The 25,542-nt window shown below is 37.3% G+C and overlaps 2 protein-coding genes across 5 annotated transcripts; both read right to left on the reverse strand.

Annotated features, from left to right (window-relative positions):
* Window positions 1-801: 801 nt before the first annotated feature.
* LOC104453305 (40S ribosomal protein S25-2) lies at window positions 802-3,040 on the reverse strand. The gene is made up of 4 exons (XM_010067829.3): window positions 2,882-3,040; window positions 2,671-2,745; window positions 2,080-2,214; window positions 802-1,109 (listed from the first exon to the last, which is right to left on the reverse strand). The coding sequence occupies exons 1-4, from the start codon at window positions 2,882-2,884 to the stop codon at window positions 996-998; spliced, it is 327 nt and encodes a 108-aa protein (XP_010066131.1). The 5' UTR covers window positions 2,885-3,040; the 3' UTR covers window positions 802-995.
* Window positions 3,041-9,839: 6,799 nt separating this feature from the next.
* LOC104453306 (bifunctional dihydrofolate reductase-thymidylate synthase) lies at window positions 9,840-17,063 on the reverse strand. 4 transcript variants are annotated; one of them, XM_010067832.3, is made up of 13 exons: window positions 17,000-17,063; window positions 16,376-16,463; window positions 14,898-15,415; window positions 14,419-14,818; window positions 14,277-14,321; window positions 14,090-14,155; window positions 12,284-12,345; window positions 12,129-12,203; window positions 11,879-12,044; window positions 11,674-11,797; window positions 11,210-11,316; window positions 10,929-11,100; window positions 9,840-10,404 (listed from the first exon to the last, which is right to left on the reverse strand). In XM_010067832.3, the coding sequence occupies exons 3-12, from the start codon at window positions 15,326-15,328 to the stop codon at window positions 10,990-10,992; spliced, it is 1,587 nt and encodes a 528-aa protein (XP_010066134.2). In that variant the 5' UTR covers window positions 15,329-15,415; window positions 16,376-16,463; window positions 17,000-17,063; the 3' UTR covers window positions 9,840-10,404; window positions 10,929-10,989. The 4 variants fall into 4 exon arrangements, with proteins under 4 accessions (XP_010066134.2, XP_010066133.2, XP_010066132.2 ...); XM_010067831.2 differs by lacking the exon at window positions 17,000-17,063 and adding an exon at window positions 16,634-16,989 and having other exon boundaries at window positions 10,925-11,100; XM_010067830.2 differs by lacking the exon at window positions 17,000-17,063 and adding an exon at window positions 16,634-16,988.
* Between the last annotated feature and the right edge of the window lie 8,479 nt (window positions 17,064-25,542).

A 25,542-nucleotide genomic window follows, 5' to 3' on the forward strand; every position in this document is an offset into this window, starting at 1 on the left:
ATTTCTCTAAAATTTGTAAGTTCCAGTTTCTCTTTATTCTTTTACATGATGTGGCAATGATAATTGACATGCATAGCCACATCAACAAACAGAGGTCCCATGGCCAAGTAGGATTGCCACGTCAGACGTCATGACCACAATAAAAATTCAAGCACAAAATTCAACGTCAAAGAAAAATGCAGATAATAATAATCATGACATTTTTGCAAATTTTGACAACGGAAAAACAATTACTTTTGACCCTTTTTTAGCCAAAATAATTCTGGGCATTCAGATCCTCGAAATTTTTGCTAGTAATCGGGCAACCTTGCCATGGAGTACATACCAGGGATACTTCTCTTAGAATCAACTACCTCGTCAAGCAATACATACAAAAGATGACAGACCCTTTTAATTCATAATTTTTGTTACCAAATTTAATTCATAATTTTTGTTACCAAATTTAATTCATAATTTTTGTTATCAAATCTCTCACAATCTGTACCAAAGATAACGCCTATTTCTGTCATGATTAACATGATTCGAAATTTTTGTTTATCGCACATGATAAGTGTTTCCCATCCCATTCAGCAAAACTTCTTTTCTTTACTACATAGTATATTAGAACAATCTACCATTTGCAAACACATCATTAGAATTACCCCATCAGGAGCAGCACATTTCTACTTTCCAGCCCATCAGCTGTTTGTACAATTTAAGTACGGCAGTCGCTAGTGAGCATCAGAGCATTTCAAGTTGCTAAAATCTGTTTTGCGTCAGTAGTAAGAACTCGCAAAAGAGTAACACAGGCAGGCAAAAGAATTGGATGAACACCAAATATTGAATTATCGGATTTAATAATCTATTTCTTCAAAATCTCAAAGAACACTAACCTGTCTCATAAATTCTAGTATGCATCATGTCATCCCAGAGATAAAGAAAACAGTTGTTTACCAATGCAAGATATAAAACAACCATTGCTATATAGCTGAAAATGCAAGGGGGCCCTAAGCCACTTATGTATTCGTTGCCCTGGTGTAGATCTGCTGGCTTGAATGAGCAGAGACCATCCTGATCAAACCTCTAGCCATGAGTTCTCTTATTGCCTTCCGTGCAAGTGATCCATTAATCTGCACCAAATAAAGTATATAAATAACAAAGAGATGACTAATTAGTAAAGAGAGGACCTCAGCCAGCAAGATCCTCTCATTGATGAGAGGATGAATATGTTAGCTATATAGCATGTTGAAGTATCTAATTGTTCTATGCAAAACACTGGATATGAAAAACCCAGGAGTCCAAATGCAACAGAACCACCAGAGCAGATTTTAAATCAAGGCAGATGAGTTAAAAGTTATCTTAACTCAATCAATGTAAGCAACACAATCAATCATTTGCAAATGCAGCAAAGACTAATTCCATTGGAGTTTTTGGTTCTAAATTACTTAAATTAAATGTAAAGGATGGCGAATAATGATGAGTTTGAAAATATGATAGCTTAGAGGAGCCAGGAGGGAATTCACAGCATAAATCCCAAAAAGTGAATTTCATTCTCCAACAAAGACTAACTTATCCATATTAGCAGAAATATGTCTTGCCACCACAAAACTTGCTGATTAGGAATGTGTGCTATTAAGGCCAAGAAAAATAACAATTTGTTCCACACAGGACGTGAGCCGACAGGGAGATCTAATTAAATCATCATTTGCCTATGGGAACAAACTTTCCACACTCAGGTCGTCCTAATTTAATAGACCTGAAGAAACCGTGCCAATGACTATTATTATATGGAACTCTACTTGAGAACTCCACCATGTATAAAACTAAAAGGCTAAGGCATTTGTTAGAATTAACAGAGCAAGATCCTGCTGTAAACATCCTATCAGTTACATACGTGCGCATAATTCTCCCAAGTGCATCAATAAAAGGTTTCATCAGAACACATCCAGAAAGGTTCAAGCTTGATAGCAATTCCCATCTCATTATATAAAAAAAAAAAGCTAGGTGATGGATCATGTAATCAGAAAAGGGGAAAAAATAGATGCCTAAATCAAGACATAGACAATTATAAATACAATTTAGATTAACATAAAGACATACCCTTAGACGATCAGAGAGGATGGACGGGGTGATAAGCTTATACTTGGGCGCCTCGGACAGAAGCTTGTCATAACTTCCCTGGTCAAACAGCACCATGTTGTTCACCTTCTCCTTCTGCTTTCCCTTGCTCCACTTCTGCTCACCATCACACAATCCAATCCATCACAACCCAACTAAGCCCGACATAAACAACAAACAACCGCAGCACGAACATTTAAAACAAGTTCATTTTTCAAAATCTCATTTTTTTGCCTGAAATTGCAGAGACCCATCGCTCAAACACTCGCCAGTAAAATCAATCAGCAACTACCCAGAAAAAATAACAAAGATGGATGCCCAACACACTCTTCGACAGCTCAACTCAAGACCCCTCGTCCAATTACCTAATGAAACGCACATGCAGTGGAAAAAGTTCAAAACTTGCCGGGCCATCGCAGCCCAACACGAAAGATCTGCGCTACCCTCAATTCATTTCGCGTAACATCACCGGAAAAAAACATTCTGAACAACTATAAAAGGAACCCCAGCTGCCCCAATACTTTCAACAGCTCAACACGATCGACCGAGAGAGAGAGAGAGAGAGAGACGTGCCTTTTTCTTCTGCTTCCCACCACCGGATTTCGCGGGCTTGGACGAGGGAGGCGGGGCTTTGTCCTTCTTCGGAGCCTGCGAGTCGCGACCCACGAAAGATCGAACGTCAGAGAGAAAGATAAGACAGAAACCCGACCACGAAAACGGACGGACAGAGTCCGATGATGATGATGATCTGCTGTCGAAGGCCGAGAATCGCGAGGAGGCTTACCATGGATGGGATCTCGAGCGGCTCGCTGCTTCGCAGTCGGGGGAGATGGGAGGCAGTGACGGCACGAAAGAGAAGGAATGGGGTGGGGTTCGCTCGATTACAGGATTAGGGTTTTGCGTTCGGCTCGCGGTTGAAGCGTCGTCGTTTAGGGGGTGCTGCTTGTACGGTCAGAGGTGCGGCGGTCGACGTCGCGTTTGGCGTTCGGTTTTTCTTCGAGCCACGTATTGAGTTGATCGTTGATCGAGGTACAGGGCTCTCGCGCCGTGAGGTGGAGGAGGAACGAGAAAATCGCCTAAAAAAGTCAGTAAATTTTTTTGTGTTTGTGTTAATTTAATTCTAAATCTTTTAATCTAATCCATTTGGTTTCAAATTTTTTAACGATTTATCAATATAATCGTTCGAAAAATTACGGACATGAATATGAATCGTATTATATGATGCAACCCACACTAAAATTGTCAAAATGGGTTTCATACCTATATTTTAACTCATAAATATTATAGTGGATTGTAAATATGAGTTGTATAAAGAAAAAGTTAAAACAAATGAATCTGAGTGGATCAAGATAGACCCACTTTTAGCCCACATAATGAAGAGGTCTTAGGCTAAATGAGTTACCTAATAAGTAACAAAGTTAATGTTAGTACAAACAAGTAACTTTATAATTTTTATTTTTCTCTTTTTCACTTTTTCTTTCCTTTTTTGCTCCTCTTTCTTTTATCTTCCCTTTGGTGGCCAACCACAGTAACAGTCGGCCACAAGGCCAACCATCGGCGAGGAACAAGCTCACCAGAGGCCAATAAACCTCGAGCTTACCAATTTGGCAAGGCGAAACCCTTGCTAGATCTAGGGAGGCAAGGCCCCACCCGAGATAGGTGAAGCTCAAGCTTGCTTGTAATCAATCACCAGTCATCGCCGCCATGCTAACAAACATGGGAAGAAAAAGGAAAAAGGAAAAAGAAAAGAAAAGACAATAAAATATAGACTAATTAAAAATCAATTTAAAAAATAAATAATTCATAATTAAAATTATGTTTAAATAAAATAAATATCGATGAGTATTTATTTTGTTAGTTAAGGTTAAGTATTGATGTGTTATATTAATACGGATCATATCGGTAGGAGTTAAGTCGAGGTCAAGTTATATATAGGTTGTTAAAATTGTATTACATGAAAAATGGGTCAATATGTGTTAAATAGTGCCAATTGAATGATTTCTAACTAAATAATAATAACAATAATAATAACAATTCAAAAAAATTTAAAAATTGAAAAGATTATTTACATTAATGTTGACTGTCCTACGTGACTACTAGCGTCCAAGTCAATGATTTCTAACTAAAATTGGCTAAAAAAATTGCATTGGCAAATCGTCAAAATATCTATGACTAAATTGGCTAAATTAAAAATGTTTATGATTGAATTGACACGCAACAAGTTTTGAATTTTTGTCAATTTTCCCAACGATGAATTCTTGTAAACAATTACTTAATGTTAGTCTTAGCTTAAAAGAAACGCTAAACGTACTAGGATATTAAGAAAAATATCTAAAAAGTTCCATGTAAAATTGCCCATGTTCAATTTTGGTAATTGTACTTTACCTCGTGACATATTAACCCCTAAATTAATATGTTGTTACACTTTAAGGATTCATTTTGTTTCGCAAAAAAATGTAACATTTTAGGAAAATATTTTTCATGAAGTCATTTTTTTTAGGAAAATAGCAATTTTTTTTAATATTTGACTAAAATTTGAAAATGAACTAGAAATTATTTTTCATTATTTGGCACAAAAATACGATTTAATTTTCTTAAATAAACATAAACTATTCGGCACTAGTTACTTACACATTAGTAGTTTGAGAACTAGGTATGGGCACCAAAGGCTTAGGTTCAACCTCAATGGACTTTGACCTGAGTGTTGGGGATCGAGGCATGGTCCTAGGCACTACCTTGATGGACCGTGGCACAAGCGTTAGGATATCGAGCCCAACCTCAATATACCTAAGCATAGGCATCAGACTCTTAAACCTTGACCTTAATAGACCCTGGCTCGGGCACTAGGACCTAAGCCCAAGTGTTGAGAAATTGGCACAACCTTAGTCAACTTGAACTTGAGCACTAGGGACCAAAGTTATAGTGTCAAGGGACCCATGGTGGCCTTTGTAGACCCAGGCTTGAGTGTTAGAGGACCAAACCTCGAGTGTCGAGGACCCAAGCGGGAGGTGTTAGGGATCCTCAAATGCTTGGGCATGGACACCAAGGCTTCGGCCCCAACCTCAATGGACCCAAGTGCGGGCCAAGTCCTAGGCTCAACCTTAATGGACTCAAGGATCCCACACTCAACCTTTGTGGACTCAAGCTCAAATGCCTAGGCATTGGGAATGGACACCAAGGCTTCGGCCCCAACCTTGATAGACCCAAGTGCAGGCCAAGTCCTAGGCTTGACCTTAATGGACTCAAGGACAAGCGCTAATAACCCAAACACAAGCACTAGATTCCACATATGAGTACCGAGGTCATGGGCCTAGCATCCAGGAACCAAGGTCATGGGCCTTGGGCCCGAGCACTAGATACTTGGTCCTAAATGCCGAGAACCAGCATTAGGATTTTTGTGCCCAAGCGTAAAGTTTCAAGTCCAAGTGCCAATACATAGTCATATTTTGAAAAAATGATTTCCAATTTTTTAAAGAGAAAATCAACCTCCCGAATTTAAGCATAAGTTTTTAGTTGACTTATTTTCCAAAACGAAACAAATATCGAAAAATGAGGAAAATGTTTCCATGAAATAAATGGAGTCTATATCTATATTTGATTTATGATGTTCCAAAAAAAATTGGCAAATTTCCAACATCGTTAGTGTCATTTCAAATAGAAAGTAAGTTGAATATATAAAGTCACAAAGTAACAGGTAACGTTTCACCGCAGTCAATGATTTTTTCCGCATTAGAGTTGAAGTAGTAGATGTTCATAGGTAGCTGGTAATCTTTCGCATCGGGTTACATCAATATCAAATTCGTTTCGCCAAGAAGGTTCTTGGACATTTTCACCATATGATATCTCTTCATTTATTTTTATTTTTTTTATATCGGGTCTCATGTCGTTTGAAAAGAAAGCTATGAATTCTAATATAATTATGATAAAATAAAGGATAAATCTAAAGCAATTGAAAGTAAATGTGAAATGAAGATAAATAAAGAAAGATGGCTAAAACTGAATATATTATGGTTTCTTGTTCAAATGTGCAATCCTCTAACAATCGTGTTTACACGGATATTTATCATCAAGTATTGCGAATAACCATCCTTTATTTTATTTTATTTTTTGGTGACCGAGGATCCGTCGAAACATGTCCTTATTGGCTTATGCCAATTTGAGGTCTCACAACTATCCTTTGGTATTTATCTCTTCAATTTCAAATTTTCCAAAATCTTTCGTACTACACCAACAAACTGTATTGTTTTACCCGCAAAGCCATTATGTCAAGCGCTTCAATGACCGCCTTCATTCTTATCCTCCTGTTCTCGAGTGATGCTTGGTACCGGATCATAGGTACCTGCAATAGCAATCTCACTTGGATCCTTATGAGCTTGCCTTACAAACCTCAGATTTATCGGGCCTTATTTTTCACCCATGGCCTGCTGAGCCATGTTTGGTGTTAACAAAATTATTTAAGTCATTTTCAAATTCTCAGTAGCCAGCCATCTTTCATTCGAATCAGAGGGTCCAAAATTTCACGGACCCCAGCAGCTGCAACATAGGATTAACCCTTCCTTAGCTGTTTGCAGTCGGGCGTGTTGCTCAATTCCCATCGACCTGTTTCTTGCCAAAGCAGATATGAAAATTGAGACCCAGAAATGGCAAATAGGATTCATTAATTTGTGGGTTTTCTTTTCCTTTATTTTCTTTTGAGCGCAAGGATACAAACCTGGGGGCGTAAAACTGGCAAAACGATCACCATTGAAATTTGAATTAATGCACAATGAATTGGTTGGAGGAAGCATGAGCGTTAATTCCATTACTTGTGATCTTTGTTATTACTACGTAGTAACATGAAATATTGCGATGGAAAATAGTATAAAGGTGAGACAAATCACACTGTTGACAGTAGAGATACCATTGCAGAGGATTCGTTATAAATTTATACAAGCCCGAAAAGAGGTTCTCGTGAGAAAATAAAGAAAATATTGCTTTTTTTTTTTTTTTCTAGGATAGTAAAAGGGCTGGGAGGGATGACCAGCGGAGATATTTTCTCTGACCATTACTGGAACATTAGTTCCCTAGGATTATGGAATCAATACGAAGGAAGCATGTATTTTATACGTACACGTATGTATACTAATACGGTATATATAAAATTCTAAGAAATATAAGAAGACACTACAATCAGACGTTTTTTTCCCACCGCTGAAGCGGAGTAGCTTTCCATCAATTGCTGGAAAAGAAAGGGTGAACCTTGTGGCCAGAAAAACAGGTGAGTCGACATGATTCTGCTAACATTTGACCGTGAATAAAAACATAGACGAAGAACATTCTCCTCTTACCTTTGCTCACGCACTCTTCAATTAATTCTTGTATTGAATCATCCTAATTATTCTTCGGCTGTGAACAGCAAGTCAGAAACCGAGGACGAGGTGCTGTAAGACGCATTGCACATGTTCCCTGATCAAAATTGGTGCATATCCCCGGAATATGCTAATTTATATATGCCTAAAGTGACTTCACCTCGGCAAGTAGTACTGCAGTATCTCGATGTTGATCAATGGAACATGTACATGGGTGTTACAACCGAATTCAAAATGTCGACCCCAGAAGAAGGCGCCGCACCAACTCGTGAGCAGGTTGAAAGGTGCATCGAGAAACTTGACGAGGCCAGTTAGAATCTAGAAGAGCGTACGGGAACCTCATCATAGGACTCTCCAATTTACGAGCTTATAATTCATCTTCAGTGGTGTGACTTTTTCTTCATCACGGTTATCAAAAGCTTCTCGACGTCATTGAAATACTATGAAGAGTTAAACAACAAAGGTGCGCAACTGGAGGCGAGAGGCCGGTCTTACGTGACATTAATCGTGGCAACTTGCAACGAGTTGTGCTGCCCATGGACTGCATGTGCAGCTCGGATGAAAATAGAACCTCGCCACGATGCTACATCACATTGTTAGATCGTGTTATAATCGTTGATTTATGAGGAAGCTAAGTTCATGGGATTTGTAGACGAGCTTATTGGTCTGTATATAAAACGTGAGCTCTATAGACTTCGCTCCCCCGTCCTAGGCCATTTTACTTGGTGATTTTACGTCGAGCCTGCTTTGCAGTATCTCAAACTTGGCTTGTGACTCCAACTTGATCCTAGATTTTGTGGGAATGGTATCAAAAAGTCATAAAATTATTACATTAATATCAATTCAGTCATAAATATTTTAATTGGACAAATTTAGTCATAAACATTTCACATTAATATCAATTCAGTTCATTCGGCCAATTTAGGGCGAAATTATTGACACGGACACCAGCTATCCTACAAAGCATGATTGGCGCCGATGTGGGTATTTTAATTATACTTTAATATTTTTTTGAATTTTTGAATTTTTAAAATATATTTTTTCTTTTTTTCCCTCTCCTTCTTTGCTTTTTTTTTTTTTTTTTATCATTGGCCATCACTAGCCATTGGCCACAACCATGGCTGTGAGGGCTAGCCTCGCCTTGGTCAACCTCGTTAGGCTACCCCTAAAAGGGAGAGCTTTGGCCGTCTAGGAGTGGCCCCCTTGCTAGATCTAGCGACTAACTATTGCCCAGGTGACCTCATTGCGCCTTGCCTAGGTGATGGTCCGCCTCACTTGGCCATGCCCAGATGGCCAATGCTCACCCTCACCTAGGGTGACCCAATGAGGCCAACCATCACTTGTGCTCGACAAGGACAACCCTAGCTGGCCATGGCTGTGACCAGTGGGCAGTGATGGCCACCGGCAAAATGAAAAAAAAGCAAAGAAGAGGATGAGGGGAAAAATTAAAAAAAAAATAAAATTAAAAATATTAAAAAAAAAAAAATGCCAACATTAATATCGGACTATGTCACGTAAAATGATTATTATCCACGTCAACAATTTTTGGCCTAAATTGACTAAATAGACTAAATTAGTATTAATATGACAATATTTATAACTAAATTAATCTAATTAAAAAATTTTAGAACCAAATTAGTATCAATGCAATAACTTTAAGACTTTTTTTACTTTTTTTCCTAGATTTTGCAACACTTGAGCTCTCTCTCCTATTACTTTGCACTTTTGTTCAAAAAGTGATATTTATAATGATGTGTTTGGTTCTTCTATGATGGTTGGGTTTTTTCAAGATAGCAATGGCCAACTTGTCAATCGGAGTTGATTCTATTTGCACTTCATCGATGTCATCTGATATCCTTTGAAGTCATATTACTTGATTGGTGGTGATAGCGCCTGCAACGTTCTCAACTTCTGCGATGACTCTACTATTGAGCCTCACTTCTTGGAATTATTTTGGAAGCACCCTAATAAATTTGACTTTCACTCTACATGAAGTAAGATGATGGACCGGTTTCATCCATGATGTATGGTCATGCAGCAATGAAATATGGTAGAAACAAGCAGCAGCCTTTCCTGCCCCATATTCCCTTAGCAGTTTCTTATTATTTGTCACGAGCCGCGTCAAAACTATTTTGCAATCATTCATCTTGAATTTCTTCAAGTGGTTCTTCGCATATTTCTCCTACGAGATGAAAGCTCCTTTATTTTGATATATCTCGATGCCAAGGAAGTAATACATCAAGCTCAGGTCCTTCAGCTTGGAGAATGTATCCAACATATCTTGTAGCTCTACTCACGACAGTCAGGGACAGTATATGAAATGGATTTGTACCAAATTGGTTTTGAGATGCTCATATTAAATGAATAATGGGAAACAATATCATATGTAGGGAATGAAGGTCAAAGTATGTTCATTAGTAGTGAAACAAATATCATATGTTGAGATACACCAAAGTTACCTTCTAGTTAGCAACATAATTTGCCTCACCAGATGTGTCATGAAACGACGTTTATAATTAACTAGCTGAAATTTAAAATTCAATTCAGGGTCCATGGCATTGAGATCCTACCCAGAGTATAGGGATTAATGACGGATGCAACGTTAATACAGATTCCAAGAAGTTCCAAGTATTTAAATATGCAAAACAGAACCAGTAATTCAGATTCAATCAGTTTGGGTCATTTGACTGGTAAAAGTGCAGCAACTCAGTTTCCAGATCTGCTAAACAGTCTCAGGCAAACCAAACAACTTCCAAGGTTTATCTGTCTGTCATGGAGCAAGAGCTATGCACCCAGACTGAACTCCTTGAGAAAGCAAGATAAATGAACATCCTAAATCACCTTAGAACCACCATGATTCTGGGTAAACTGAAGATTCTTACTTCCTATATTGCAAGGCACTAGGTACATCCAGTCAAGAATACCTCGTGAAGGACAGAAACCTGTAATCTTCGATGACCTGAAAGAAAATTAATAAAGAAAAAGAATCAGTCTCATGGAACAATTTCTGCATGCAATGTACTAAGTCTCAAAAACTTAACCTGAGTGAGGCTCAGGTATAACAATTGATAATGAAACAGCAGAAGCATCTATTTCTATTCTGAACAACTTCTGAATGGCTAGCGTCTCAACTACCATGAGTTCTGACCAAAAAAAAAAAAAAAAAAAAACTACCACATGAGCACTATATGACAACCACTAGTGGATAAGCTGGGCGACAAGACTGGACCCCCTTTGATATTGATTACTAAACTAAAGAAAGTAAAAAGGCAAAAAGATGAATTAATACAAACACATTCTATTGTAATTGACAGAGCCTTCTTCAGTATCACTGGAAACAATTGCAATACCCAAATGTTACCTAAAACAATGTGCCGTTCGGGACATGGTATTATTATTGTCTAACATTAGTATTCACCTGACTAAGAAAATAAAGCTAACAATGTTGGGAAAAATGCAGGAAATGAGGGAATTCATACCTACCTCCTATATATAAAATTGACAAGGAAGTCCATCATGAATCCATGCCACCAAATCTTCAACTCTAAACTGCCATTTTCATTTCTATTTTATCATGAGGATCATATCCACTAAGTTTGAAATCAGCTGCTACAAAAGAGTCTATATCCTTCCTCTCTGGGTTTATCTTCAAAATCTGTACATGTGAACAAGACTTTTAGTGAGTACAGCAGAAGATAAGTTGGGTCAAAACAATGGAATGAAAACGAAGTCACCATCCTGCATTTTTACTGCATATTACTCACTGGGAAGGGCTTGGGTGCTTTCTGAAGTTGTTCCTGCAGAGGTCTAACATGTGTACGATAAACATGAGCATCCCCGATAACATGTACAAAATCACCGGGAGAAAGATCTGCAGAAGAAAAACTTATAATAAGTACTAGTTCCCATGTTTATATCCTCCTGACAAGAGGATACTTTTCACCCTTAAGGCTGGGAAATCAAGTTAGTAATCATCTAACAACCAGTAGACTTAAACTATTATAGCAGTAATCCTAATAATGCAACTTCTACAGAAACATAATTCTTTTCCAACCAGTATCCTACAAGAAGCATTAGAAAGGCATATGTAACTCACTTTTCCCCTCACACCAGCAGCTACAGTATTCCAAAACTCCATTAAAATTACTGGTCAACAACCATTACAAATGACACAGAAAATCACATACCACAAAGATTGTCAAGTTTTCTCTAAAGCATACATACATACCACAAACATGAGCAATCATGCATGTAAGGAGAGCATAAGAAGCAATGTTGAATGGCACTCCCAATCCCATGTCAGCAGAGCGCTGATACATTTGACATGACAATTCCTTGTTTGCAACATAGAACTGCAGAGGTAAAAGTTAGATTAATGAATCAAAGGAAGAAAAAACAGAGAATTCAGGAAAATGAAGCCAGACACATCTAACCTGTGCAAACATGTGGCAAGGTGGAAGCGCCATCAATTTCAAATCAGAAGGATTCCAAGCAGAGAGTATAATTCGACGATCATCTGGATTATTCTTAATCTTGTAAATAACATCCAACAACTGATCAAATCCTTGGCCAGTATAGTCAGCATGCATATTACTATACCTGTGACGTACAATATATACAATGTCATCAAGCATATATCACAGCAACAAAAAGTGGTCAAATAATATAAAAAAAAAAACCTACCTAGCACCAAAATGCCGCCACTGAAAACCATAAACTGGTCCCAAGTCACCTTCTTCTCGATCTTTCAGACCAAGTCTAAATAGACAGGATAAATGTCATCAAGGTTAGGAAGAAAATAACCATATGTATTTCAATCTCATGAATCAGATGCGAACCCGTCAAGGTAGTCTCTAGATGCATTGCCATCCCATATATGAATGCCTTTTTCCTGAAGAATCTGTTGGAAGAAGGAAATTCTCAAATTAGTCTTTCAATGTCATCTCAACAATGGACAGTAGTGATGTGCAGGAAACCAATTACATGTTACAGTTCAGAGCAAAGGTAATTAAGCCCCTTTGGAGTTATCAAATCAATTCACTTTCCAGAGAAGTGTCACTTTAGATCCCTATATTGCAACTTTAGCAACCGTTTGCATTCACTTCAAGTATAACAATGTCCCAACTCAACTTCAAGCAGATATCTTTCCATCAAAGAAAACATCAAGGGCCTAGTCATTATAAAGGAAGAGTAATCTCGAAGCTTGTTAATGCATCAATGCCTCTCAAAACAGATATTTCACATCCTCAAGCTTGTCCTTCCTTATTAGGTGACATTTTATAGCAAATTATAAACTCATCTACAGCTCCATCTAGTAGTTTCAAATGATACATTTACTATTTCTCAATAGGTGGTCATTATAACAAGGCTGTTGTCCTATTGGTCACGAAATAAAGTCTCTGTATGTCCTGGCATATAAAATCAGTTTTATAGTCAGCTAGGTTAACATTCCTACAGGTTGTCTTCATGATCTAATTTTGGATATATATCTTTCTGGAAAATAGATGGCAAAATATATTAACTGAATTGAAAAGAGCAGAACATGTAACGGAAGCCAAAATATAAGTGGTTGCATTTTACAGTATTACTGGTAATTGCTTAACACCAAAACTAAGCCAGATACTTCTACAGAATGTGGTGGAAAACCTACTCACCAATAAAGCATTGTAAATGCTCATATTATCAAAATGTTTCAAAATTTCCCTAGGAAATCAGAAATGCTCTGCTAGAATTGATGAACAAGCAGGATATATCTAGCAAAACATATGACTAAGCAAAATAACTAGTAGGCCAAGATTGTTTAATGGTCAGCGCCTACATGTCAATTCCAATTGAAGAGGAGATACTATCACTGCAGACAAAGTTGCTGGACCAATCCTGTCCAGCAATTCAATCTCCTATTTTCCAAAATGGAAGTGCAAAGAATAGTTTAGTACTCAAGGATGCCATCTTGCGATTCACTTTTGCATTGGATTAAGATAACTGACGGTAGGGGTGAGTATGGTCCAGATGGGTGGTTCCCACCTTAGATCCAAAACCGCCCACTAAAGATCGGTTTCGAAAAATTAGAACCAGAAGCCGCTCATTGATTCCATGGATCCATCCAAGAACCGGACCGTCGGTCCAATCCAGTTCCCGGGTGGGTCCATAGAACCAGCCACCAAGCTTCACGTGTTAACACCATAATATGCAACAAAGAATTACATAATGGAATCACTTCATCAAAGACACTCCCAATTAGCTAATGAACCAACAATATTAGTATGTTAGGAAGTGTGCAAGCAAGAGAACACACTCACCAAAGTTATTATTATCGGACCAATAATATATATAATATTTGTTTAATTTTTAATTTAGAAAATGAAAAAACTTAAATCCCTAGGTTACGTACTAGTATTTATGTTAGATAGTTGGACCCAAGAACTGGACCGATCCCCTTAGGAACCACCGGTTTTTGGGCAGTCCAATCCAGCTCTGGGTGGTCCGGGCGGTTCCCGGTTCCTTTGCACACCCCTAACTGACAGGCTAAGGCAACAACTAGTAACAGTTCACAGACAAGCAATAGAGATCAATGCAGTGGATTAATAAACAGATCTAGTTCAAAAAATGCAAGCTCTACAGAAAAAGAAAACCTTGGTCATCACCTTGGCATTTGTAGAACCACTTATGAACCACAGAAGTTCTTCAACAACTCCACGCCAAAATACTTTCTAAGAACCAATCAGTAACAATACATCAGCCACCAGAGTTTAGAATGAAAGCCTTGCACTTCTCATAAATGTTCCACAAAAGGAATATAATGAAGAGGTAGAACAGTTTGGAGCAGCATACCTTAGTTGTCAAAAGAGGGAAGTTTTTGCGCAGATTAAACCGCACCTGCAAAGAGAAAACAAACAGAGTGATCCTAGTGATAAATAGATGTGCTGAATAGAATTTAAGAACTGAGAAGATGGTAATGGTTTACAAAACACACCTGACACCCAAACTTTGATATGGTACCAGTTCCAGTCCTGTCATCCTTTGGAGTGCCATTTGACAGTATATCTTTGACTAATCTCAGATACAGGTACTCTTCATGTCTCTCAAAAATCATCTTGGGCAGAAAGGTAAAATTCTTGACCTCCAACTTAACAGAATCTCTCTTACCATTTAAGATCAGACCATTTGTCTCAGGCAGAGACTCCACCGCAGAACATCTTACACGGACATAAGTAGTAAAAGAATATCGGATGTTGTTTTCAACAACGGGAAAGGACGAGTACCATGGATGAAAGACAGATGTATCAACCGTGGGCATAAAAGTGTCACATTCAAATGGTGTCTCAATTTCAGTTATGTGGATGGCATCACATGCAGGACCATTAAGAGCTTCCCTGCACCAAAGGCGAAAATTACAAGGGGGAAGGAGAAGAACCCATCTGCAATTGTAATTATAGGCAAATGTTAGGATACCTAAATATCTGGCCACCACCAATGACAAAAACTTTCTCGATAGATAAACAATACGGAGATGAAGCCAATAAATCCAAGGCAGAACTCATGCTTCCACATATGATGACATTCTCTGCAGTTGCAATATCAAAGCTCCCAGAACGAGTGAGAACAACATTGAGGCGGCCAGGTAGAGGCCTATGCTCAGCAGGAATACTTTCCCATGTTTTTCTACCCATTATGACTGCATTCTTTTTCGCAGGATCAATTGCTGTAAGAGTAATGCTCTTAAAATATTTGAGGTCAGAGGGCAGCCTCCAGGGAAGTTTTCCATCCTTGCCTATACCCATATCTCGAGTTGCAGCCACAACAACTTGATAAGTCCTCTGTGGATCAGGTGGAGTCCCATTGCAGTTGCCATTGGGAAGGGTCACTGAGAATTCACCAGCCATTACAAAACTCAAAGGCTTAAAACAACCAAAAGACAGAGGCCTGAAACAAAGGCTGCACAACCAATTTCTTTGGAAGTGCAGCAGAACCTGAAAATCAATCAGAAAGAAGATAGACCCCATAACATCAGTACCACAGATATATACAACACAAGTACCCCAGGAATTGGTAACACTGAAAGCTGAAAATTATGGCCACATAACATTATCTCAGAAAAAATGTGGTGCGTGTTTATGAGTAAAATAAACCAACCAAGCTGGACAAATCATCAAACAACCACAGATATATACAATACAAGTACCCCAGAAATTGGTAACACTGAAAGCTGAAAATTATGGCCACAGAACATTATCTCAGAAAAAATGTGGTGCGTGTTTATGAGTAAGATAAACCAACCAAGCTGGACAAATCATCAAACACAGAAAGCCTCCTAGCTAAGCCAGATTTCTCCCGCACCACTAGCTCTCAACTTCGACAAAATAGTGGAAAATTCAAAATCCTAGTACCTCTCTTTTGGCATCGCATCAAAGCAGCATGTGAAGCATAAGATTCATGTTTCAACTTTCAGGCAAAAGTATCTGAATTGAACAATTCCAATTAACAAGAAACAACACTCTTAAAGAGCAGAATGCAGCACAACAGAGAAAGGAGGAAACACCACAAACGAGAGCTTTCTCCAAATTTTTTGAATAATCACAATGCATAGTTGTTGAAGGCAAGAAGAGGGACACTTGGGATAATCCCTGCCGCAAGCCCACTTCAACATTTTAGGAATTCAAGAATGAATCATGAAATTCTCAGAGATCTTCCCATGAAACTCACCATGAGTACTCCTCGTCAATACTTCCCCACTCTAACTCTATGCCCAGAACAAACATCAAACATGATTTACACAAACAATCGAACTCAAAAACCCAGCATTTTAGACACACAGTCAAGACAAAACAACAACCGGAAGCGAAAAAGAAAGCAAACCGCACCATTGAAAGACGAAACTCGCTAACTAACATAAACCCAGAAAAACCCACAAAGCAGAGCGAAATGCTCACCGATCTGGTCGCGAACCGCAAAATTCTGAACCGCAGCGAAACTAAAACGCGCAGGAACGAGACCAACGAGAGCGACCTCAACCGGGCACTACCAAGAAACGAGCAAAAGGTTAGGGCTTTCTTCCCCTTTCAGAGCGTCATTCGTCCGGTTATACAATAGACGCGACACTGGACACAAACATTAAGAAATAAAGAAAAAAGAAAGGAAAACCCAGCAGCAAAATGAAGGGACCGTGAACGACAGCCTTGAACTCACACCTCTCTCGTGTCCCCCCACCGCCGAGCCAATCCAAGAAAATGGAAGCAGAAAAAACTCGATCGTATCAGTCTGCCGAAAAATCAGTAAAAACTGGAAGTGGGTTTCTCCCAGCGGATCCGAAGAAGAAGAAGAAGAAGAAGAAGAGGAGGAGGCGAATCGAAGTCCCGCTCGGGCGCAGGACAGGAAAGAAGGAAAGGAAGAGGGGGGAGAGAAACCCACGTTTCGTGATGGAGGAACGCTAAAGATTTTGGTCGAATTTTGCGTCAACGTGCGGTGAAAGTGTGTGGGAGAAGCAAGCAACAAGAAACGCTTTAATGGAGAGAGAGAGAGGGAGAGAGGGGGAGGGAAAGAGCGCAAAAACCTACCGATGAAACCGCTATTCTCGCTCGCTTTTGGAATTGAAATTCTCCCTCTTTCCGTCCCCGTCACTTCAGAAAGTCGCAATCATCATCTTCACGAGAGAGAGAGAGAGAGGGGATTGCGGAAAAAGCCAAAAGCAAGGGAGGACGCGGAGTGCCGCCAAAGCGAGAGAGCCTAAATTTGGTTGAATTCGTCGCCGATTCGGGAACCTCGATTCCCCCCCATGTTTGCGCGCTCCCTAGTTACAGGACAAGATGCCTAGAGTCATATTTTGGAAAAATGTGGGAAATTTAGTGGGAAATTTATTGAACCGGGTATAAATAAATTTTTCTCGTTTTATTTCTGTTGTAACTAAACGATAAAAAATTTTTACAAAAATAAAAATTCCGATAACCATGTTTGCGCGCTCCCTAGTGACTGACGACCTTTAATATAAAAAATAAAAATAAAAATGATTTAGTAACAAAAAAATAAAGAATAAAGTAAAATAAAATAAAATAAATCATAAAAAAATATCATTTTATTTTAAAATAAAATATCCTTAAAAATAAATTTATTTTATTTATTCTATTTTTATTTTACGAATAAATTTATTTTAAAATGAATAAAAAACTTATTTGGCAAAAATAAAAATATTAAATTTATTTATGATAAATAAAAATAAATAAATTTAATAAATTTATTTTTAAGAAACTAAAAATAAAATGGTAAATAAAAATTTAGTAAAATTTTAGTAAATTTAATTTTAATTTTAAATGAATAAATTGAATATATTTATTTTTATTTTCAATAAAATGAGGAGAGGCAAATGAGGAGGAGGAGGCAGAGACGTAGAGGAGATGAGGGAGGACTCATATTTTGGAAAAATGGGAGAAATTTATTTCTCTTCCGTCCTCATTTATATTTCTAATTTATCTTCCAAATTAATTTATGGAATGTCGAAATTTCACAAGCCTCTTCAGGATGTTATTTCGGGCCGATCATGAATGGCGTCTGCCAATTCCAACCCGTACCGACGAATGGCATCTGCCTGCGTGAGCTTATGAAAGGATTATACTTTTGGTTCTCGTGCTTCTAAGGACGTTGGTGGAGTTCAGTCCTTGTGCATTGTTTTTAATGATGGAAGTTTTCTAACATGAACTTGGCTTCTTTTGTTGCGTCTCCATCGAAAATTTTAAGAAAAATGTCAATTAAGATGATTAGTTTCGTGTCATATTCGATGATGGCATTCTTACTTTTAGTATATATTCCATTTGGAAGTTTCCACAGCAATTTTTAGAAAAAGAAAAGTGGATAATTTTTAAACCTTCGAAGCACAGATTTAACTCGTTATTTTATAGGCAAAATATTTTCAACACATTATAGGACATCTTCCATTATAGAATTATCAACAAAAAAAAAAAAAAAAAAAACAAGTGTGCATCATATTTATTGTAAAGACTTGTTCAAGTTACCAGGACAAATGTCAACTGACTTTTAATATTAAATAATTTCAGGAAAAAAAAAGTTTCTCTGGTTATTACCGATAAAGCCATAGATACACGAACTTATGCACATACATATGATGTATAAATTATGACAGCCTCGTTTAAGTCTTGTTTGGAACCAAAAAACGAAAAATCAGACTTTAATTGGTTCATGGACATGGGTAAAAAAATGGTACTAGGACCACTATCATTGCAATGTATATATATGGGGACTGAATTTGAACGTTCATAAAAAATATGAGGACCAAAAATGTAAACTCGCCACATCCCATCCATATTTGAACAGAAAATTTGAACATTACCTTCTAATTGCCACTGGAGATAAGTGAGGGGACTAAATGTGCACCAAATATGCTTCAAGGAGTAATTTAAATTCAGGTAATGGTACGAGGACAAATTTTGTAAATTCCCCTTTTTAAAAACTACGCACGTGCACGATTGCTTACGCCGTTTGCACTCGCAGGGTTTCTTCCGTCCTTTTGTTCGAGCGGAAGTAAGGAGAGTTGGAGGCTTGAAAATGTCGATTACAAACGCTATTGGAAAAATGTTGCATCACAAGACATCCATATTAGAAATGTGCATGCAAATTGTGAAAACTTCACTCTTTTCAACGCTGAAAGGAAGAACGACACCAAGAAAAAAAGAAGTGACATGGGAGCATCAAACTTAACTCTATTATCCCTATTAAGTGGATGGATCGAATCATGAACGGTCTAATCCAAATTGACTAATAATCCAATTATAATCCATTTATTCGTAATGCAAATTTATTGACCCATATTCAATCTAACCCATACTCAATCCCGATCTATATTACTAAAACACTTACATATTAAATCTAATCTACAAAAATCCATATCCAAACTAAGGAAATAACATGAAGTGAACAATTGTGGGTGTAAGAGAGAATGGAGAAATAATTATAGAAGTAAGTTGAGTCTAACAAAGTTATATGACCCATTTAACACTCATATTATGTTTAAATCAATTTATGACTCATTTACTAAATATACTAACCAATTTATAACCTATTTAACACCCGTATGGGTCAAGAAATGGGTTTATTTTATCCCATTTAGATGGGTCTAAACTCCATCAACAAACTCAATATATTTGATGTTCATTCAAGCCAAGGCAGATTTCAATAATAACTTGTTTCGGTGAGTCAAGAATGAAGGTTTCGACATGAAGGCTATCGAACTAGGTTATTGATCATTAACATTTGTCGATTCTTCCTTTGCAATCCTTTGCCGATCAAGTATCGAGCTATCGATTCACTAGATTAGTTGCCGATTTCAACATTAATCAACAACGTGTCAATGAGCGGTTCAAGATGGGTGGACGAATTTCGGAAGATGAATGATAAGGTTCAAGAGTCAAGACGAATTTTGGAAGATGAATCGCAAGGTTTAAGAGTCAAGATTTCAAATCTTCGTGTTATTAATGTATTTTCTATTTATTTATTTTTGTCTGTCCTATTCAAACTCTCAACTCACTCTTAAACTTTTGTAACAAATTTTGGAAGATGAATTGCAATGTTTAAGAGTCAATATTTCAAATCTTCATGTTATTAATGTATTTTCTAGTTTTTTTTTTCTATCATACTGTAACTCTCAACTTAATCTTAAGCTTTTGTTATATCTCTTTGCAAAGTGTGAAGTTGAGCTCCACACTTAAAACTAAACATTATCACTCCCAACCCTATATGAGAAGGTGGGAAATTGAACTATCCATTTCCCCCTTTCCATATAAAAAGGTAATCATCTGGGCAACTCTAGCAGTTAATGTATTTTCTAGTTACTAGGTCTTTAATTCCATGTTTTTAAATATTTAAGAAGTCCCCTTTGCCTCTTTAATGTTTGGATATTTCCTATGTCTTAAGCCCTCTATAAATAGAGAATAGTTCTCAGTAATAACATATACTTAGTAAATACATGGGATTTTCTCTACGTGAGTGAATATTAATCTGATTCTTTACCTAGGGCCATTTGTGGTGAATCAAATGGTTTTTTATCCTTGGCCGATGGAGCAACCTTTACACCTTGGTGGTGAGCTACCATCTATTGCTTTTCTTCATTAGTGGTGAACCTTCTATATCTTTCATCCTTTATACACCATTCCATCATCACTTAACACACCCACCCATACACTAAACCAAAAAATCCCCCATAATCAGAATTTCTCACCCACGCACACATCAAGAAGGGTAATGAAGGACAAACAAGGGATTATTTTTTTAAAATTAGGATGAATTTGTCTTCTGCTGCTTCTTCAAGTTTAAAGTGTTGATCATTTTACTAGTTTGGATTCATGCCGCTCATATGCCTTATAAAATCGAAAGTCTGAAGAAGATGGCAATGGCTTTTGAGTGAAGTTCAGACGACAGTGTTCCCGGTGTGGTTTTTGAATAAGGTTAAATGATAACGCATTATGCTTTAAGCTTTGGGGAATGCAGGATGGTAGTGGGGAAGTTAGTTTATATGAAGAGGGGCTCCACGATTTGCTGTTAGTGGAAACATGAACCTTAGAAGGAAAAATGTTGGTATTTTCTATTTTACACTTATGCTACCTTAATTTTGTAAAAATGGATGGTTTGCAATTTATTTTCCTAAAAATGATTACTTGTATCATTTACAAAAACAAATGAACAATTTTTTTTTCATTGTTTACAAGAATATTTAAACATGCTTCACCAATGAGCTGCTCAGACTTGGCTTGACGTCTCCAATATTACTCATCAATTCAACGAAAGATGACAAAAGAAGAAGAAGAGAAATCCAGAAGTAGAACAGCTTCAACGTCGCGTAGGAACTAGGCCTTCCACTCCAAATTTCCTCCTGCCATCATTGCTGGTCACCCACAACACGTCTAGCTGGTCCAGCGAACATCAGCAACTTCGGATCTTCAAAACCCCGAGCCATCACCATGATCCATGAAGCCACCAATTCGAGCCCTGCTGTGATCTCGTTCCTGTTCGCCCGTGAGTCGCAAAGACCCAAGCCCCACCGTGCCATCACCTCAAGCTCGTGATTGAGCATCGTCGGTTACCGACATTGCATCCATGACTCTTGCCGTACCCCAAACCATCATCTCTTGCCATCATGACTCATTGCTGAACGCTGTCCCGCTTTGAGTAGCCGGTTGCGATCCTAGTCTGATTGCGTTCGGTCCAAATTTGGAAAGAATATCCTCAAATTAGGTAAGATGCACATCTCTAGTATATTTTTATATTTTACTACCTAATATATGTCTATTAATATTTAACATGCATATCTATGAGTGATAGACATATCTCCAAATTAGGATTTATTTCATAATTCGCAACCGTATATAATCTTTGACTCCACGTATAAGGTTTTAGATTGAATTATTGATTCCGTGGAAATCTTTAAAATTGATATTTTGATCTTTAAGGCTTAACATCAACTCATTGATTTTATTCGTGAAATTTCAAGTTAGTTGGATATTATTTCCTTATTCGCATTTAATGGATGATGTATAATCTTGAGTGATTTGGTGCTTATCTTACTTTAATTTCTTTATTTATCCCAAAAATACAATTAAAAAAATTGCATTTGCATATCATGTAGAGTAGAATTGATTTCCTAGATAAAATTGCATGATAGAATAGTTAGAGACCTTTCTAATTATATTAGAATGCATGTTTAGATGATATCTAGGTTAGATAATATTTTGGAATTAAATTGCATGTTGAGATAGATTTCTAAGTTAAGATAGGATTCAGATTAGTCTATTTTCTAACTTAAAATAGACAATATCTCACTTTAGTTAGATTTTTATTGTAAGTAATTTTTAATTACGAATTTTTTAAAAAAAATACAAAAATATCATGCGCATGTCGTATAGATTTAGGCTTATGAAATACATGTCATTTAGTAATTATTGCTAGGTCTATTTAATTAGAAATTGCTCAGCATTAGAATTAGGCCATTTACTTTAATTACATGACATATAGCTTATATTTCATTAAACAAGAGAAAATCCTAAAATATTTGAGTTACTGCATATTAATTAGAAATCATATATAGGATTGTTGATGAGAATTCTAACCTAACATTGCAAATGCTTTCGTTGTTGTGAGGTAAGTCCCGTAATTTATTTATTACTTTTTTAAGTGTTAAATTGATGGTTTGCGTACCCGCATGATCATCTCATATGTTAGAAAAGTAAATTAAAATAAATCTAGATTGCCTGCAAAGATATTTTTCTTGAAACTAAAAAGAACAGTACCAAAAGGGCATTAGAGAAATCTAGTGTAATCAAGTTCCCATGCTCAAAATCTCTAGTTCATAAGAGTAAAATAATTCTCTCGTTATTTTACTTGGGTTTCTAATCGACTCACAAAAGAATAGATTAGTGGCGACTCTTATGTGATAATCTTTTGCATGCTAAATAATTAAACTTAAGTTGCGAATTGGTATGGGCTTAAGAGAGACCGAGCTAGGTTTAGGCTTAGTAGTCCATTAGCCAAACCCTAGGTGGTACACCCGAGGTTAGGTCACGATAGTTTGACGACTCCATTGATGACTTGACTTAAAATTTTTAGTGAACTTAAGCCAATTTTCTCTTTTTTGAAAAATGTTTTTGTTTGGTAGTAAGAATTCCAGATAAGTCCTTAACATTTAAGGTGTTAAATATTATTGCATATGGGAAGGTATAAGGGGAGTAGTCTTTACTAACCTTTTATTTTGCAGAAAGATGTTTGGGTTATATGTTTCTAATTTTGAACATTGAAATGTTGTTTGCTCATAAACTGCTATACATGTTTATTGTTTTAGTACTAAACTATTGCACACACAACTTGCCACTAGGCCACACCAGGATACTTAGGATGTTATTGAGTTGGGTATGACTTCAATCGCGAGGCTGCGTAGTAGAGGTTGCCCAACTCAATCCCAAAAGCTTCTTTCTTGGTGTCAAGAATGTTTACATTTGCCCGCGAAGCTTCGCCGCATTGAGGTATCATTCTTGATGAGCTTGAGTTAAGAGAACTTGACTTAGTATGCGAGGCTGCGACTAGTCATCCCACCCTTTTAACTCCACTTTGCTTAGCCTTCCTAGTTAGAATTCTAACCTCACATTTCATGTGCTTGTCTATGTGTTGCCTTAATCACCTAGTAAAGTAAGTTTAACCCTTTACTCTTGCAATTTACTTACCTTATTATGTCTTTGGTCAGTCCATGACATTAGGTTGGTCGACTCCTGGTCGATAAACAATGGGAAGGTCTGATATTCAATTCGTGCCTGCACCAAAGGTTGAACTCAAATCGTGATGGGATTGTTTGGGCCACGATGGCCAAAACTATATGGAAAGTAGACTCGGTCACCTTGTTCCCCTCCTCGACATCAATGTCCAAAGCAGCGTTATGCAAGTACTTGCTCATTTCTCATGACCCCAAACATCAACGTTCACATTTGGTAAGCATGAGTTGACTCTAACTCTAGAAGAATATAGCATTGCCTTAGGAAAACCTTTGGATTTGGAGTTAATAAATCCACCCCTTGGATTAGAACCATAATCAATTTTGTTTGACTTTCTTAGGATGGATAATTGTCATGCATGACATTTTTCCTTCCTAGATCAGAGTTTTGCTAATGCTAACACTCTTTTAAAAAGTAAGATCTTCCTTCTAGCCTTCTTTGGGTTTATTGTTTTTCCTCTTCATAAAAATGCCATTGATTCTTTTGTCGCATGGGTAGTTAAACAAGTGTGCGCTGAAATTAATTTTGTCAATACTATTTTAGCTTAAACATTTTTGTCACTCACCCGATTTAAGGAAGATGAAGATAAAACCTTTCGTGCACCAATCGAGATTTTATAAATCTGGTTCTTTTCTCATATGAGTAGGATTAATATTCACATGAAAATTATTAACATCACTGATTCACATCATTCCGTCGAGGTATTAAAAAATCATCAAGATCGAACTCAAAATCTTTTTTTTTCTTCTCAAAATGGGTCAAATTGTCAAAAAATCCAAATACTAAGATTTTCCTATGGCATGCTAAGTGGTTTCGAGTCTCCAAGGCATGTCTCTCTCATGGCAACAATGAGCCGATCCCGCTATTGGGGATCACTGGTGCCACTTTTTACTACCCACTTCAAGTGGCCTGTCAATATCGGGTTGTGCAGGATCTACCACCTCCTTATAAGCCGGGGTTGTTCCAAGTCCAATTTACCGCCAATGATGGCAATCACAAAGGAGAGCTTCGCTATATTGAACAAGCTTGGCTCACATGTCGCCAACAAAAGTTGAGCTTACCTGAAGATAAGCTTGAGGGGAGGGAAAAGACTTACTATGCCACTACTCAATACATCCGTCGGCACAATATCCCAACAGAGTTTCTTTTAAAAGTGCCAGATGTGACTGAAAGCCCACTTGACAAGCAAAGATTAGTCGTTACAAGAGGAAGATTGAAGAACTTGAAAAGTAAGCCAAGAAGGACGCTAATGAGAAAAGGCAATTACATCGAGCATTGGCTTCCCATTTGTTTATAGATCGGGCCAAATGAAGTGGCTTGAATCTATTTAGTTTTTCCATTTTAGCTTAATATTTAGGAAGTTGAGTCATTTACTTGATTAGTTTATTTGTTTAGGGCCTTTCAAGTTTTTTTTTTTTTTTTTTACTTTGTTAATGTCAAATAATTTCATTAATGAATAAAAGCGGTTAGACCTTTGTCATGGACTGGCATGTTTTATATGAGATGCTTATGTGTGTTCATTTCTTCAAATTAGGTGATAATAGATCCTCCATGTTCGCCCATTATTACACGATCAAGAGCTAAAATGGCTAACCAAACTAAGATTTGTGATTGTATTGCCACTATCGAAGATCAACTCAAATAGTTGCTCATCTCTGTGCAACTTATGACGACCCAAATCGAATCCCTTCGAGTAAATTTGATTCTTGCACTTGCTCTCCCGAGTTAGTAATCTTGAAGTAGGCAAACAAGGCCCAAATGATTGATAACGATATACCCGAACTGGAAGATGACCCATTGCCAGTCATTGTTGAAAAGGCCAAGTTTGATAGCGCTCC

Source organism: Eucalyptus grandis, chromosome 7, assembly GCF_016545825.1.
Source record: "Eucalyptus grandis isolate ANBG69807.140 chromosome 7, ASM1654582v1, whole genome shotgun sequence".
Lineage (NCBI taxonomy): Eukaryota > Viridiplantae > Streptophyta > Magnoliopsida > Myrtales > Myrtaceae > Eucalyptus > Eucalyptus grandis.

Bases quoted from the DNA above. Each gene is read 5' to 3' on its own strand.
- LOC104453305 (XM_010067829.3), bottom strand. The intron at 2,215-2,670 runs GCACGTCTCTCT...GATGGTGAGCAG, and splicing joins GTGGGAAGCAGAAGAAAAAG to AAGTGGAGCAAGGGAAAGCA. The intron at 1,110-2,079 runs GTATGTCTTTAT...TATTTGGTGCAG, and splicing joins TCCTCTCTGATCGTCTAAGG to ATTAATGGATCACTTGCACG.
- LOC104453306 (XM_010067832.3), bottom strand. From the start codon at position 15,328: ATGGCTGGTGAATTCTCAGTGACCCTTCCCAATGGCAACTGCAATGGG. The intron at 14,322-14,418 runs GTGTGTTTTGTA...TTCTCTTTGCAG, and splicing joins TATCAAAGTTTGGGTGTCAG to GTGCGGTTTAATCTGCGCAA. The intron at 14,156-14,276 runs GTATGCTGCTCC...ATTGGTTCTTAG, and splicing joins TCCCTCTTTTGACAACTAAG to AAAGTATTTTGGCGTGGAGT.